Below are 17,346 nucleotides of genomic sequence, written 5' to 3' on the forward strand. Positions count from 1 at the left end.
AAGCCATCAGAACCGTTTCCGTGCACCTCCGAATCCTCGGATTGTACGCGTTTCTGGAAACTGTACTGTAGGGATGAGCACCTTTCTTCCTAAAGATATTCCCTCCGTTGTGGATCGGACGATGGTGTTGGAGAATAAATACAGTAAGTGCATGTAATAATATTCCCCCTGCAATGCAAATCACATCGGATTTATCTACAGGCTGAACCTGCTCTCTGTGCCAGTTAATGCACTCAGAGTACTACAAATATCAACCAGCAACACTGCTATTGCACTTCAGCTGCTCTCTCAGCTGCAGTTATCAGACATGATCCTGCTGTTAGCATGCAAACAATACGGAGCGATACGATTAGCGGAGGAGCGCGACGTGATAACTAAAGTCGTTGGGAATGAAGAAAGGCAGGACGGCTGTATAGAAAATCAACCCTTCGTTCGTTGATCCTGTTCATGGTCGGGAACGCTGGGCATGAAGAGGGATAAGACACGCTGGATAGGATGCCAGGCCATCTGCACAGACACATTCACTAATAGCTCAAACTCTCCAATCCAACTACCGGCGTGTTTGTGGTGGGGTCGGAGGAAAAGAGAGAACCCATGAACCCACTGAAGCATGAGCAATTCGGTACAGACGGTAACCTGAGCTCAGGATCGACCCGTGTACCCTGGAGCTACGAGGCAGCGACGCTAGCCCCTGTGTAAAGGCATCCAGTAAGCACTGACTAACTCAGCCATAACAACTGAAGGATGTCTCGGTGATCTTCACACATTCCTTCAGTCAAAGTGAACGAAAGCAAAACGGTGATGAACAAACGGACCAGGACTAAGATCCAGTCTCCGGAACACACTCACCCCCTTGTCATCTTCTGCTGAGAAATGCAGGTGCACCATGTCTTCTCAGGAACTGAGATTACGTGTCCGGGCTTTTTATTTTATTTTTTCTGACAAGTAGAGCTGCAACAACTAATCGATAAAATCGATAATACTCGATGATGAAAATCGCTGTGAACGAATCTCATTATGGATTAGTCGGGAGATTTACTCATTACGTTACTTCTGTAAATACTGTAAAGTTGTGTCCCAAGTGAAGTACTGCACACTTACACTATGCACTGTGTACTCTACCGTCTAGTGTATGATTTTTAGAAAGGTAATATCATCTCAAATGGAACACTAGCGGTTTTTTACTAACCGGAAGTATAAGCCGCTTCCTAGTCGACGGCGCATGATGTCGTACGCACGTAATTTGACGCCGCTAGCTTTAGCCTAATACCCAGAATCACCGACGATGACTTTCTTCAGTTTCCTGTTTGTCAACGTTACCTTTTACAAAAAGTAATGCATATAAATACTGTTATATAATATAAACCTGTATATTAGTTTATATCATATATAAGTATTTATGCATTTTTTGTTATGGATGCACAAAAAGCACTGAATTAAACTACAGTCCTAAATGAATAATATATATTCTGGTGTGTGTGTGTGTGTGTGTATTGGGTTATTTTCAGTCTTATATAATTGGACAAACAGTTGTGTAAAGTTTTAGTCTGAAGTTTACATTTGTAACACTCAGTTTGTGGATTTTATTTAAAATAAACAAAACAATGGTACTGAAAGATCGCCCCCGATTAATCGGTCGATCGAAAAATAATCGGCCGACTAATCGATTATGAAAACAATCGTTCGTTTCAGCCCTGCAGACAAGTAAGTTCAACAACTAGAAAATGAAAAAGCTCCTTATTGACGTTCACGAAACACAAGTTTACTGGTGGAGCATTTATTTACAGTATATGAAATGCTCTTCACAGTTGGATGCTCTATATCGCTATATCACCATCTACTCGTTCCCAATCCCACCTCCTGCTGCTCTACACGCCATGGCCAAGACGCAATCTGTTTGACAGTAGAACAACTTTTACTATGGAAAAATCTTTTCAGAATCAGGAGCGCGCAGATCGCAGAAGAAAAATTCCAGCAGGAACCGGCCAGACAATGCTTCTGTTCTAAGTAACAGTCAACCCTCGAGGTTGAACACATCCAGAGAAAATCAAGACGCTAGCCAGACTCGAAAATCATTTGGCAAGGACACTACGTCATCGCTGATGCACTACGCCAGCGGCTTGCTGAATTTCCTGCTACATGATTATATACTCATTCGTTTCCCTTAGTCTTTATTAATACATTTAACTAGCTAACTAGCCTGCCATCCATTACTAGACTGCTTTAGTATGACTCCAGCCAAACAAAACATGGGCACACTGGAGCTTTTACTTCGACTAGCTATGTTGGAAATGTATGATGTGTCCACCTCTGCTTCTGAGTTTATTTAACCAGTGCACATCACAAATAGTAGAATCAGTACTTAAAATATTTGCTCCAAATGACACATTTCAGATATCGTCTGGAATTTCCTGCAGCTTAAAAGAAACCGGAGAACCCAGAGGACACCCCCGGAGAACATGCACAGGCCATGCACAAAGGGCAGAGGTGGGATTTGAACCCCTAACCCTGGAGGTGTGAGGCAAACGTGCTAACCACTAAGCCCTTTTGACTACAGGTCATAACGCGTCGTTCCTGCTCTCCGACTAGCCGAAACCAAAGACAACTCGGGAACTGGAAATGATCGGGATCTCCTCAACTACGAGTTCCTCCGAGTTCCTCCGAGTTCCACGAGTGACATCAAATCGATCTGGCCTCTCGTGGGATCACCAGTAAACCAAGTAGCACAGGATTTGCGTATTAAACCTATAACACACGCTATACAGTTTATATCCCATTTGAGGAGGTAACGCTTGCCGCTAGCTTGCTGCTAACAGAAGACGAACAGGCAGGCACCTGTGGTGAAAACGGCGTCATTCTGAGCTCCAAGTTCCCGTTTCAGAGGTAAGTCGAACGCAGCACGATGTCCACTTTGTTGCAGATTCACATACGGAATGATTTGAACCAGACGTCAACTCTACAAGTTGATATGGTTTTAGAACTGTCTAAAAAGCAGTGGGGGGAAAAAAAAAACAGGTGAGGTGCGTCTATAATAGTGTTCAAGATATGAACACACAACGTTATTAGGTGGGTAAAACCTCAGTTAAACCACTCGACAACCAAAAACCACTTTAAAGCTTGTGAACGCACACGTCAACGTTAACCTAGATAAAGACGAAGAAAGGTGAGCGTAACCGCTGTGGGCAAACGCGTCTTCCTTACTTTCCCCTACTGCGAAGTGAGAGAAAGATGTCTGCGTTTGTTCTGACTGCGGCTTTAGCAGCAAAGGTCACTAACGTTGGCGTCTTTGTAGCCCACAAAACGTTCGTATCTGTCTGAAGAAAATACGACCAGCGGTTCCAAAGATTGGAACGGGAAGCCAGCAAAGGACGACTTGTAGATTACGATTCGTTATGCCGGACAAACATGAACGCAGAATTTTACACGTCCTTCTCGGAGTTTTACGTTTTTAACGTTTCGATATTAAACGATCATGTGAGTGAGTAAAGTATGTAAGTAAATTTTATTTATAAAGCACATTTAACACAGTGAAGCTGACCAAAGTGCTGAACAGAGTAAAGAAAAGTAAAATAGAAAACAGAATAAAACCAAATAAAGACAGACAATAGAAAATAGTAAAAAAAAAAAAAAATTTAATCAGATCAAAACGTCTGGGAGAAGAGATACGCTTTGTCCAGGCGGATGTCCAGTGGCAACTGATTCCATGAACGAGGGGCAGGGACTGAAAAAGCTCCATCCGCATTAGTTTATAAACAGGATCGAGGGAAGAAACCTATCAGAAGATCTTAAAAATCTGCTTAGATGAATGTGGAGTAAGAAGATCTTTGAGCTTGATCATTAAGAGTTTTAAGAGTTTTGTCTTCATTAAGTTGGAGGAAGTTATTTGTTGACAGTCCAACAGTGGTTGAATGGAGTCACCAGCTTTTAAACAGTATGCACAACTGGGTATCATCAGCATATAAACAAAAAGACAAATCGTGCGCCTTGATAAAATTCCCCAACGGACGCATATATGAGTTAAAAAAGAAGTGGGCCCAGAATGGAGCCTTGAGGTACACCACTAATAATAGGAGCGGAAGACGAGGAGAAATTAGCCAACGCTACCGAAAAGGATCTGTCTTTAAGATAAGAACTGAAACTCTGTAGGGCGGTACCCTTGATACCAAACAGACGCTCTAAACGCCAAAGAAGTATGTTATGATCTACAGTATCAAAGGCAGCTGTAAGATCTAGTAGCATCAACACAGTATTTTTACCAGCATCCACCGCCAGTGAAATGTCATTCGACACTTTTAACAGAGCAGACTCTGTGCTATGATGAGCAGTGAAACCAGATTTTAAAGGTTCCAATAACTCCGCTGAATTTAAAAACAGGATCGATTGTGACTGCACAACTTTGTCTAGCAGCTCTGACAGAAACGACAGCTTAGAGACGGGCCGGTGATTATTAAAGCAACCTTCATCCAAACCCTGTTTCTTAAGCAAAGGTTGAACAATAGCATACTTCAAACAATTCGGGACCACCCCAGCATCCACACCTGGATACTGCGGCCAGTAAAAATAGAAAATAAAAGGTTATTTTCATCTGGTTAACCAGATCCCACGGTTCCTTTAGAGAAACATGTTGAAAATGACATCAATGATATCGTGAGCATGATATCTATGGAACTAAATGTGTGCCAAAAGTACTGATCGTAACTTTTCGAGAAATGAACAGAAATACACAATGAAGAAAGAAGAAGAAGAAAAAAATCCTCTTTGTTACGTTCTTTCCTGCGTTCGGTTTGCTAAGCTTCGCTTTCGTTAATCGTGGTTTATGAATGCGCTGCCACGGTTTTCGTTTACGCTCCGCAAGTTTACGTTCGCCATTCTGGCGCAAAATCTCCCGTGTGGGCGGGGTTTAAAAGCGCTTTTGCTCTCATTGGCTAGTGAGATTCGGATCGACGGCTCGAGTGTCCAGCTGACGAAGAGGATGATGATGATGATGATGATGACGACGGCGGTGACGCTTTGTGCCGCTCCTGTGAGCTCATCTTGAAAAAAATAGTCGCATGAGACTACCCAAACCTGAAAATATTCATTACAAACTAATACACTGACTCGGTAAATAAGTAACTTCCACTAGAAAGTACAAACGCTATAACTACACGGAGAAACGCATCCACAACGCTCTCCAAATTTCCCAACACCGGAGTCTATACTTCCTGCTCAGGGAGCTGTTGATCCCACTCTCACTAGCCAATGACAGTAAAGCGCCGTTAAGCCCCACCCACATGTGACATTTGTACCGGTATAGGAAACGTGAACTTGTGGAGCGTAAACAACAACTCCGGCAGCGCATTTATAAACCGTGATGAACGAAAAGCAAGCTTAGAAAACCGTTAACAAAGAACGCTGCTTATTCATTCACAGACCATGATACGTGTTTACCACCGAGTTCACCGTTTTCCGTTTCTGAGTGTTTTCCTTCTCTCTCGTTGTACATTTTCGTTCGATTCTTGAAAAGTTACGTTCAATACTTTTAATTCCACGGATATCAAAGTTATTGATCGTCCAAGTTGAGTGCAAATAGAATCTACTGTAAGCAAATGTCTGGACAAACAAGCTTTACTATATTCTCCACTGGCTGACGTACTTTCCTGTCCTCAGTCCAGTAGAATGTTTGTGGGTGGAAAATATGAAGGGAGTCACACACACACACACACACACGCACACACACACACACACACACACACACAACTGGAAGAAATCAAGAGCAGCTTGGGATATTATGTAGCTAATTTCCTCCCCTAGAAATTCCATACTGGAACGGAGCGCTACAGAGAAAGCCTCGGCTCTGAGAGAACGTGCGGAACGGCGCAGACGACAGGGTGGGAAAATATGCAAATCGATAAATAACCCAGTTTCCTCTCATCTCCTTTATATCTGCTTTGCGCGCACACACACACACACACACACACTCACACACTTACTGTGAAGATGCGGCGGCCCGTCCGGTCGAAGGCGACACAATACACCGAGGACAGATGTCCCAGAATCCTCTTGTGCATCTTCATGTGTGAGTAAACAGCTGTGGGGACTAGCTGACCCAAACGGTATGAACCATTCAGCTTCCGGCTGTAAGCTGTCTCCACTACACACACACACACACACACACACACACACACACACACAGGAACAGATGGCTAAAATGATAATCGCAAGTATTTATCTATAATATTAAGACAATTTAGGAAGAAAATGATTTGATTGCACTTTTAGATCAACAGAAATTGGCTTTTATTTCTTTCACACTGGAGATAAACATATAGGCTTCAAAAAAAAAAAAAAAAAGACAGCTCATTTGTCATAATAATTAAGTAAGTGTATCTTTTAACTGCTAAATATAAACACAATTACGTTAGAAATATATAAATAAGCCAATGAATTTTATATCTAGTATTAGCCAGGTCTATAAAACTCTGCAGTCGCGCTGTGATCATGTTTAATGAACTGACGAAGCTGGAAACTGAGATAAAAAAAAAAAGATAAATATTATTAATTGGTGTGTGGTGTGATGGTCGATTATTTTCCTTTAAACGCACGTCCTCAAGCGTCTTCCCTCTATACCACAGAGATCTGCCAGCACGTACAATTTCCTATTAATCACAAAACGACGCGCCGTACTTTTTATCCATTTATAGATACGTTTAATGTTGGCGAATGTCCGCGAAACTATAGTTCCTGTCATCACTTACGTTACAGCAGCTATAAACAGGGTTTTTTCTTTTCCCGTCACCAGCCTCTCTCTCTTATTTGCTTTCTTGACGTTTATTACACACAAAAAAAAATGCAGCTTTCTTGGTCATGTGACCAAGAAACCGCACGCGTGAGAAACCTCTGCCCTGAAGATTCCCGTGTCGGACAACCTATTACCTCGGAGCTGACGCTGGAGACTCCTTCCAAAAAAAAAAAAAAAACTTTTTAAAAAAAACATTTTTTTTAAATCTCTTTATGCGGACCTGTGTTAGCTGTTGCTATAGAAACAATAACATATAACATGGAACGACTATCAGACCTGCTGTTTTGGAAAATTAATCAACCGCTTCTGACCAGAACATCAAACACCGCTGTGGTATAAATAATAACAACAACAATAAATATGATTATTTATTCATGACTAATAACGGATCATATCATGACGACAAACAAAGCTCAAAAAGCGACGGTTTGTTACAAACCAAACGATTTTTTTTTTTTTTCATCAACATAACATTTCTAAATTTCATTTAGGTTTAATAGAATTACCTGCCTATAATTTCCAGAGCCAATACACCTGACCACCGTGTTTGCATTAATGATACAGTCATGTGTGTGTGTGTGTGTGTGTGTGTGTGTGTGTGTGTGTGTGTGTGTGATTTAAGCAGAACAGGCAGTAACGCATCCTGAAGCTCCGTCTGGAGGATTTTAGTGACTCTTTTTTTTTATAACACAAAGCTTCAAACACACAACACGATTCTGCTGTTTTGAGGCGGACTGGTGGCAGGCGGTGCTCACTGAAGCGCAATGAAATGTGTGTACACGGAGGTGACAAATCTGTTGGAGTTCTCCTCTGATTGAGCGTTGGACAAAAGAAATACTCAGACGTCTCTATTCTGAACACACACACGCTGTCACGCTGTACACGAGACATTCCGTGCTAATATCATTAACATCATTATGAACCGCTCGTTTCACGTCTGTGTTCCGCTCCAGACCAATTCGATACCGATCATGCTTTCGGGGTCTGTTTTACTTTCTCGGTTAAATAGAAAGTCACGTATGAGCGCTTTTTGTGTTTTCTTTTTTTTTTCAAAATAAAATACGTTGGAGGCCTGGCTACTGGCTAGTCGTATGACGACCCTTTAAACAGCCCATAAGCTCTTTTTTTTTCTGATTTCTACACCATTTTCCCGCAATTTTATTGCTAAGCCCCACCCACTAGGGACACAGCATCCACTAACCCCAGAGGGTTAATGTGGTTAATACCTGCTTCCTCTTACATCACAGAGCAGCCGAACACAAGCGATATCTGCCCTCTTCCGCATACATTTGCTCACTGACCGACGCCCGTGATTGGTTGATTGATTGCTCTGATTGGCACGAGACCTAGTGACACCATCCTACCATGCGTCATGCTACCCTAAAAAACCAGCGATGATCTCCGGACAATTTTCTGTTGGGGCCCAAAAGTGTTTTTTGTTTTGTTTTGTCTTGTTTTTTAAATAAACATAAAGTTGACCTGCTATTTAAGGGCCAAAATGTCATTTTTACAGCCTCCTGCCTGCAGGACTAATCACAGTTGCAATAAAAACTCGAGCAAGCCTTGCATTTTCTCTGACGCTGACCCCACACCCTCTGCTGAAAATGCTTGTTTTATGAGTTCCTTAATTTTACAGAAACGGGCTGAACCGAGCAGCGTTGTTTTGCCTGAGGCTTGACAGTATTTTTTTTTTTAATCTCTTTTAAATGATATGATTATTACATATTTATAAACAGCTTGTAGATTAGAACGGATCTGTAACAAATCACTTGTAGGAAATGCTGAACACTAGGTATTACTCTAGCCGGGGTGTTTTTTGTTTTTGTTTTTTTTTAAATGCGCCAGGTTGTGTAATTAAGGAATATAACGGGTGTGTGTAATCCGTAACACACGAAGCGCTCACTTATTGTGCTATTCGCTTAATTAAAAAGGAATATGATGGTGGCAATCGGGCAGGCCGGTTATTTAATTCTTTATGCTTATTATTCCAGATAACCCGTGACCTCTGACTTAATATTTCTCACAGCTCACGATTCACTCTAAAGCTACATCTTAATCTACAGAATTCCATCTTTCTGTATGAATGCTCGCTGCAGCCAATGAGAGAAGGCTTACCGATGTTGGGCGGGCTTCCGTAGATGACTGGCGGCTCGGGTGGCCTGCCGGAGTGCAGGGCTGCGAGGGCTGAACCCTTCCATACCACGTGCTTACAACCTGTCAACACACACACGGCACTGTCAACAAACACACACGGACGCGGCGTGAGAAAGAGCTCCGCTGTGACGCGGATGTACAGGCAAAATCCTGTAAGCTAGATCAGCTTCTTCAAGTACAATTCTGCTACTCTCAGTCTTCTTCAGTTAAATAAAATGCATAAATATATATATATATATATATATATATATATATATATATATATATATATATATATATATATATATATGTAATATATTTTAAATCCCCACAAATTGTAAATTCCATGCGCGTTCTAAGCGTTGTCCGTATTCGTTCATTGAAATTAATTATTCGCTGATTCTTTTGATCACATCTTTCGTCTTTCTTTATTTTATTTTTTCCGCTCCTTCCGTCTCCCTTTGTTTTTATTCCATTCTATATATTTGCTTTATTTATAGCTATTTATATTCATAAAGTTGCATTATGTAAATGTAATGTAATACGTACGACCTAAACCTAATAAAATCTAATATGATAATATCTGATATTTACCCAAATAATAAAAAATTAACAAGCAAAAAGGAGAGGAGGAAAGCTGAAAGTTAAATTGCACTGCATTAAATTGCACACATAAAATTAGCTTCCTCTGACAAGTGTGTATGTGTGTGTGTGTGTGTGTGTGTGTGTGTGTGTGTGTGTGTGTGTGTGTGGGTGGGCATGTTTTTAAATCTTACTGAGGACCAAATTTCCCCACAAGGAAAGTACCTGACTGTTTTGACGTTTGTTTCCCCATGAGGAAAAGTAAATGTTTCCTTTTCGTGAAGGTTAGGGTTAGAAATAGTTGCAGACATAACATTAATTAGCTGCGTTAGTAACAATGGCAACGCAAGGTCTTCACCTGGATAGTAAGACCATCTTGAGTGTGTAAGTGTGTGTGTGTTAAGGAGAAATAGAGCTCACTCTTGTTGGTGCGGAGCAGAGACTGGCGCCCCACTCCCAGCAGCGAGTTGACTCCTGGCACACTGGCAGGAACCTCTCTCTCCAAAAGAGGACCGACTCGCTCACACACCCGCAACAGGTGATCTGCAGAAGTGTGTTTGTACAGTTTCACCTACACACACACACATACACACAAGTACATTACAGACATGCATTTATACCACAGACACAAAAGCACTTTATATTCTAAATATCCGTCCCACTCGCTCATTCATCCAGACGACAGCAACTCAATACAAAATGATCATTTGCACCAAAACCTTGCAATTAACAAATATTAACGTTTAGGATATATTTCTATAAAAACACAACATAGGCCTTCATTAATAGAATTAGTGTCATTTATATTTAACAAACAAACAAATTCACACATATGCGACTGATCTTAATATCCTGGATCTTAATATTTAGACTCTCGTGTCTCTGGGTTAGTCCAGACTTAATGGATTACATTTACGGCATTTTGGCAGACGCCCTTATCCAGAGCGACTTACGATTAACTCATTTTATACAACTGAGAGTTAAGGGCCTTTCCCAAGGGCCCAACAGTGGTAGCTTGGCAGCGCTGGGGCTTGAACTCCTGACCTTCTGATCAGTAACCCAGAGCCTTTAACCACTGAGCCACCACTACCCATTGTGAATTGTGAGATTCTGAACATCGGTCCAATCAGGCCATGAATAAGAACAGAGAACCCCTTATGAGGTGCTTCATTTTCCACACTGCTCTTTATCTGCCAGATCAGCAGCCTCTCCCAACACCCGGCTACTAATTAACGAGACTTTAATTGCATTTAGCGGCTTCCTATTGGACGACACAAGACAGTCCCCAGCTCACACACACACACACACACACACACACATTTACACATTGTAACAAATTACCGCGCGCATGCGCGCAATGGAGCAAATGCACACGGAGACCCGCAGACACAGACATCGCGCTTGATTTGTGTCTTAAACCTGTGTACGACTGCGTGCCATGAAATACAATCACCACGTGATCAGATGACATGGAGACTAATGAGTCCTGCTTAGCCCTGCAGTAAAAATAATAATGACGATGATGATAATAATAACGAAACGAGTCGTTTACTGGACTGTTCCATGTCACTGATTCACATGGCAACAAAGCCTTAATATATTAATTAATATAAATTAATATTATATATATTTTATTATTCCTGCTTTCATTGCTATGCTGTACTTACTCTGTTTAATATTAACGATATTGGTGTTATTAGTATTGTTATTAATATTATTATTAACAAAGGTAGCAGTATTACTATGAGTAATAGTAGTAAAACGCCATTAAGTGGTGGGGATTATTATTAGTAGTATTTTTATTATTATGAGTAGTAGTACTAAAGCGCTATTAAGTGAAGTTGATGATTATGTTTATAATTATTTTTATTATTACTGTTTTTTTATGCTACTTTTGTAGTAGTAGGAATCGTTTAGAAATGCTACTGAGTTATTACTAGTATTGTTATTAGTAGTAATATTATTATTATTATTACTACTACTACTACACCTATGAGTAATATCAGTAAAACACCATTAAGTGGCCATGATGATGATGATTACAGTTTTATTATGCTATTTTTGTAGGAGGAATAGTTTAGAAACTCTACTCAATTATTACTTTTGCTATTATTATTATTATTACTACTACTACTATTACTACTATGATTGACAGCATTAAGTGATGATGATGATGATGATGATTATTATTATTATTATTATTATTATTATTATTATGAGTAATAGTACTAAAACGTGTTGTAAGTTCAAATGAGTAATAATACTAAAACGTATTAAGTGATGATGATGGTTATAATATTAATAATAATTATTATTATTGTTCTTGTAATTATTAGTTTTAGTATGCTAATTTTGTTGTGGTAGAAATAGCTTATAAACGCTACTCACTTATTACTATCGTTGTTATTATTATTATTATTATTATTAGCCTACTACTACTATTATTGAGTAATAGTAGTAAAATGCTATTAAGACTATGATTTATTATTATTATTATTATTATTATTATCATCATCATCATCATTATTATTAATGCCTGCTGTTGTGTGAAAATATATCTAATATTAGCTTCACTGTCGTCCAAAAAAAGAAAAGACGGAGAAGAAAAGAAAAGAAGAAGTAGGAAAAAAAAAAAAAGAAGAAGAAGAAAGAAGAAGGGGGGTAAAAATCAGAGTGACGGCACTAACACCAGGTGGTTTAATGGCCGATCTTCAAAAATCTCCCCTCTCACTCGGGCCTGACTGAAGCGGTGAGGGTGAAGGCGGCGGCGGCGGCAGCGCGTGCGAGTCCACGCCGGAAAAGATGCACCGCCAGGCGGCCAAGTAACCGAGCTACAGCCGCAGCCTCCACGAGCGCACACACCACCACCAACACACACACACACACACACCCCCAGAGCACCGCGCGAGGAGGCTCTGATCCGATCACGCGCACTACCACAGCCTACTTACTAACCCGCGTATCAAATAATCGCCCGTTTAGCCGCGCGCGCTGTTTAGACGCACTGCTTACTAACGTACTGCTCTATAGGGTTTAGCACCGAGCCGTCCGTTCGACAGTGGCGTTGCCTCGGCAACCATAGGCGGCGTTCTATTGTGATATATTGACGATGCGGTTTGGGACGCGGCTTAGAACGAAAAACAAAAACAAAACAAACAAAAAAAACCAATTTGGTGTATAAACTCGAGAGAAAAGTGGCTTCAACAAACACGCCTCCATGAGCGCGAAGCAGTGGGCTGACTCGCGGAGTTACGTAACTGATAATCCGGACAGGGGGGTGGCTACAACCGGGAGGGGGGGGGGTGTGGATCAAACCCTTCAAGTTTTAAAATATAACCATAAAAATAAAGATGTTTCACGATGGTCAAAATGATCCTGTTTAAGAATCTAAATGTCGCGAGGAAACCAAACCAGTCAAGCGATATCATTATTATTATTATTATTTTCAATTATAAATATCGTAATTAATCAATATTTATATCAGTCGCGGATTTACCTTCAATTAGAGAAAGAAAAAAAAAATCCTCACCCGATTCCATCACCTTACAATCCGGGGGGGCGAAAAAAATATATTTAAATCCCATCGACTTGCCAGAAATGGGCATTTTTCCTGCAATAAACCCAAGTGCTTGTTAACGCGTCGTGCTTTGGTAAACTCCTGTCCAAAACTGGAGAGTAAATAAAATAAATCGTGTGTGTTTTACACTGTCTGTGGTTGTATTGCATGAAGCAGGGCGCCTCCATATCCCGCCCAGCTCTCTCACACACTCTCACACACACACACACACACTGGCGCACTCCCTCCCACCACTATCTGTCCTCACATGCAGCTCATGACGTACCTTTATTTCTAAGACATTTTCCCAACTCTATAATCCTAATACATGGAGCTGTCAGTAAAGCCCACAGCTCCACATCAGTCTGCCTTCAGGGTCACCACGACGTAGTGCTCCCTCTGCCCCAGGGTTGGTTTGGGATTTATTTTAAAGGTGTGTTATTTTTTTAAAAAAATTTTTTAAAAAACCCTCAGATCTATTTGAAAGGGTTTTTTTTCTCCCTTCCTGATTTAAAAAAAAAATTGCGGGAAATTCAATTTCTTATTTTGCTCTCCAAAAACTTTTTCTCAGTTATAGGGCATGCCTTACCAAATTTTCGTAACTCCCAGGGTGTTCCTTTCCAGTCCAATCTATCCTTTTGGGTAACAGCTGGAAAGGGAAAACAGTGTTATCCAAACTCGGGTTGCATTCTTGCAAGGTCAAGGTAAGGATTTAAAAAAAAAAAAAAATGATCGAATTTAAATGAGAAACGAGCGACGGATGAAGAAGGTAAACTACAGCGCAGTACGATGCAACGCCGAGTCGCCTTGTGCAGCTTACCTCCTTCTCCTGAACCTCCCGAATCAGGGTCTGAAAAAGACACAAAAACGCAGAAATGTGTCATGTTTTCTTCTAAGGATGTAGGTAATAATCTTAAATGATCAAATCGCGCACCTCTGCCGAGTCCTGACACGGTCCAGCTTCCAAAAACCGGGCTATTAGGAAGTACAGTTCTGCGCGAGGGGGGAAGAATACATATGTAGCTACGTTAGCTTTGAAGAAGGGCGCCTGTGTGTGTGTCTGTGTGTGTGAGTGTGTGTGTGGAAACACAAACGTTGGGGAGGAAAAAAAACGTCTCGACGACATATTTTTACGTCTCCTATACTCACCGGATTTCAACTGCGCGGTGTGTTTGCTGTCACTAGCCATGTTTCGGTGTCGGTTTGGGGCGAAGGAGAAGGTGTGTGTGGCCGTGCCGCTGGCCGCCCTGTAGTTGTCAGTGTTTGTTCGCCACCACCAGGAAGAGCTGCGCCTCCATTCACCCAACGCGCACACAGGCCAAAGTAGTTCCGGCTGTGTTGCTCATCCGTCGCTTGCGCGCTCGCGACAACTAGTTCCTGTCTTTCGTATCCAACGTGCGCCGCATTCACCCGGATAACCGGTGGCAATGCCCGTAGTTGAGAGCGCGTTTGGTTTGAATTTATACGTTGGGCTCGGTGAAGTGGATCAACGACGGTTTTTAGGTTTCGTTTTTTTTTTTTTTTTTAAAAAAAAAAAAAAAAAAAAGCGCGAGCGAGCTCGCTCTCGTGCTCTCTCTCTCGTGCTCTCTCACTGCGCAGGAATATCGGGTATCGTACGTTTTTTGCGAAGGCTACGATGCTAACATGCTAACATCGGATTAACTGACGGCTTGTACTTACTTATACTAAATCTAACGTCGGTTAAATTGTTGTTTTGGGGAGGGGGGGGTTTAGTACATTTTCTAACATTTCTGACATACATTTTTGTCGTTCGTCTACATTTGACGTTGCTTCCTCGTTCTCGACAGTGACGAATAGAAACTGCCATGTTGTCGTGCTGACTGAAATACCGACTTTTATTATTGTCAATTATTCACCTCTTCACGTCTACGTTATTCATTCACACTCAAAGCTGCTCATTCTACACGCATTAGATTTGCTGGAGAGGTTGAATAAGCCTCGAGAAACAGCACAGGATTGTTTATTTAATTTTTTTTGGGGGGGGGGGGGGGGGATTCGGAAGTCCTCCATTTCTCTCCTAAATGGGAACAGGCAGTAAAATGGGGGAAGGGTAGTAAAACACGGGGGGGATGTAATGAATTAAAGCTCGTCACTTAGACGAATCCACGTCTAATAGACACAAAACAACATGGACGACTTAGACAAAGAGCACCAAGGAGATGTTTTCAAGCACACAGTGGATAAAGAAGTCTGACCTCAGCACTACACTGTAATTCATATAAACACTACAGTGTAACTAAATTAGGGGAATTATATCCAATTCCCCTGTGGTACAATAATGGCCATGAACATCAGAGTGAAATAAATAGGATTTAAAAGAATACAAATTCGCCCAAAATGCACACAGAACATCCTCTGTGATGCACGGAGACCTACGGTCTTGAATCAATCGATCGACATCTGGGTTTAAGTACACGATAAGTGTTAATTCAGCATTATACAGCAGGTGTTAAACACTCAAGTATGTGTTTCAGGGGTTCGCAAACTTTTTGCAACACTGGGTTGACTGTACAATAAATCCCACACACCCCGTCCTAAACATAATCAAACATTCAAATGATCAGTCTCGTTATTTAAATACACAGGTCTACAGTCATATTTTACAGCTAATGAGCTGTGTTGTAATTTCCAACACTGTAACAAAGTATAAAACACACACACACACACACGGATCCCTGGGTATGTTTCTGAGACGTGTAAACTAGTGTTGTGTATTCCTAGTGTTTGGAGAACGATGAGATTTTAAGTACGCCCGTAGTAAATTTTTTTTTTTAAAGCAATTTGATTGGTTTTTATATTTATATTTATGTCTGTATATTTTGTGTGTGTGTATATCAGATACACCTTAGAGTGTTTTAGCCAAATCATCACAAGATCATATAAGATAGTAAAAAAAAAAAAAGAGAAAAAACAAACAAACATGGAGCCCATGGATTTCCACAGTCTAGATTGATTCTTTTGCTAAGTATTAATCTGATCGTTTGATCATTTTATTCTTGAACATTCTAAGTGACCAGACACATCAGCTAATAATTCTAATAAAAACTCAATAATAAAAACAACTTTGATATGGACGTGTTCTGATTTCTACGAATTTTATCCCCTGAAGGTCTACACTGGTGTAAAACATAAACTTAACGTTTTTAGCGGAATGATCGGAACGGACATGATGTATTTCTGACGCTAGACTGTTTTTAACGTGTGGTGTATTTCATATAAGATAGCTGTTTTCAAACTTTTCCTAGCTATAGGAAAAACACGGCGCCCGATATTACCACGACACGGATTCATTTAATAATCCAACTATTCAAATAATCAGACATTTTATTCCTGAAGAGTTCAACCACAGAATCCAACCTCAAATATTTTAAACATTTTGTACCATAAAAGTTTTTCCCAGTTTCATCAACCCCTAAAAGTTTCAGCTTATTATTCAGTTATTCATCTTAAAGCATATTAATCGATCTAAATTATTCAAAGTAAGAGTAAAAGATATGTGTATGGAGTTACGAGTGTAAGGAATGTAAGTCTGAACTCATCCAGTCCTGTGCGTTTATGTTGGTAGAAATTGCAGGTAGGTTCAAGGTGACGTTATTTAATAAATGTTATTACATACGTTATAAAGCTTTAGATTAGTAACAGCTTCCTATAATAAATACATTATTGCCATGTATTAATAGCATGTTACACCATTTCATGTCAAGTGAACAATTAGACTTAGGATAATAATTAAATATTAGGAGTTGATATTAGTTGATAGTGATCTCCATTGCCATTGTGTCATCAAAAAACAAAAGCGCAGACCCCTAGCTAGCAATGTTATAGTAGTTTAAAAATAATCCATCCATCTATCCGTCCATCCATTTTCTATAGTGCTTTACCTATCAGCCTTTCCCAGGGGACTCGGGGCACAAGGCGGGGGACACCCAGGAGCTATGGGGTGCCAGTCAATTGCAGGGCACAATCACACACACACACATTCACATACTACGGACAATTTAAAGACGCCAATCAGCCTACAACGCATGTCTTTGAACTGCAGGAGATAACCGGAGTACGCGGAGGAAACCCCCGAAGCACGAGGAGAACATGCCAACTCTACACACACGGGGGGACACGGTATTTGAACCCCCAACCATGGTGGTGCTTAAATCTATATCATAGCTAAATCAGATGCCAGCTTATAACAATAATAATAATAATAATAATAATAATAATAATAATAATGGGTTACGTCTATGAGCAAACCAAACGTGTCCTCCTCAGCTACTCT

General features: G+C 40.6%; 1 protein-coding gene across 1 annotated transcript in view; it reads right to left on the bottom strand.

The window, feature by feature from the left end:
- phip (pleckstrin homology domain interacting protein) overlaps nt 1–14,550 on the bottom strand; it is a 55,065-nt gene extending 40,515 nt beyond the window's left edge. The window contains exons 1-7 of the mRNA XM_053643838.1: nt 14,202–14,550; nt 13,987–14,045; nt 13,873–13,902; nt 13,642–13,701; nt 9,917–10,067; nt 8,897–8,995; nt 5,973–6,133 (exon numbers count right to left, since the gene is read on the bottom strand). Of these exons, the coding sequence (XP_053499813.1) occupies nt 5,973–6,133; nt 8,897–8,995; nt 9,917–10,067; nt 13,642–13,701; nt 13,873–13,902; nt 13,987–14,045; nt 14,202–14,241 (600 nt within the window). The 5' untranslated portion in view covers nt 14,242–14,550. The remainder of the gene's footprint in view (nt 1–5,972; nt 6,134–8,896; nt 8,996–9,916; nt 10,068–13,641; nt 13,702–13,872; nt 13,903–13,986; nt 14,046–14,201) is intronic.
- Nucleotides 14,551–17,346: the final 2,796 nt, after the last annotated feature.

This window comes from Ictalurus furcatus, chromosome 15, assembly GCF_023375685.1.
Source record: "Ictalurus furcatus strain D&B chromosome 15, Billie_1.0, whole genome shotgun sequence".
Taxonomy (NCBI): Eukaryota; Metazoa; Chordata; class Actinopteri; order Siluriformes; family Ictaluridae; genus Ictalurus; species Ictalurus furcatus.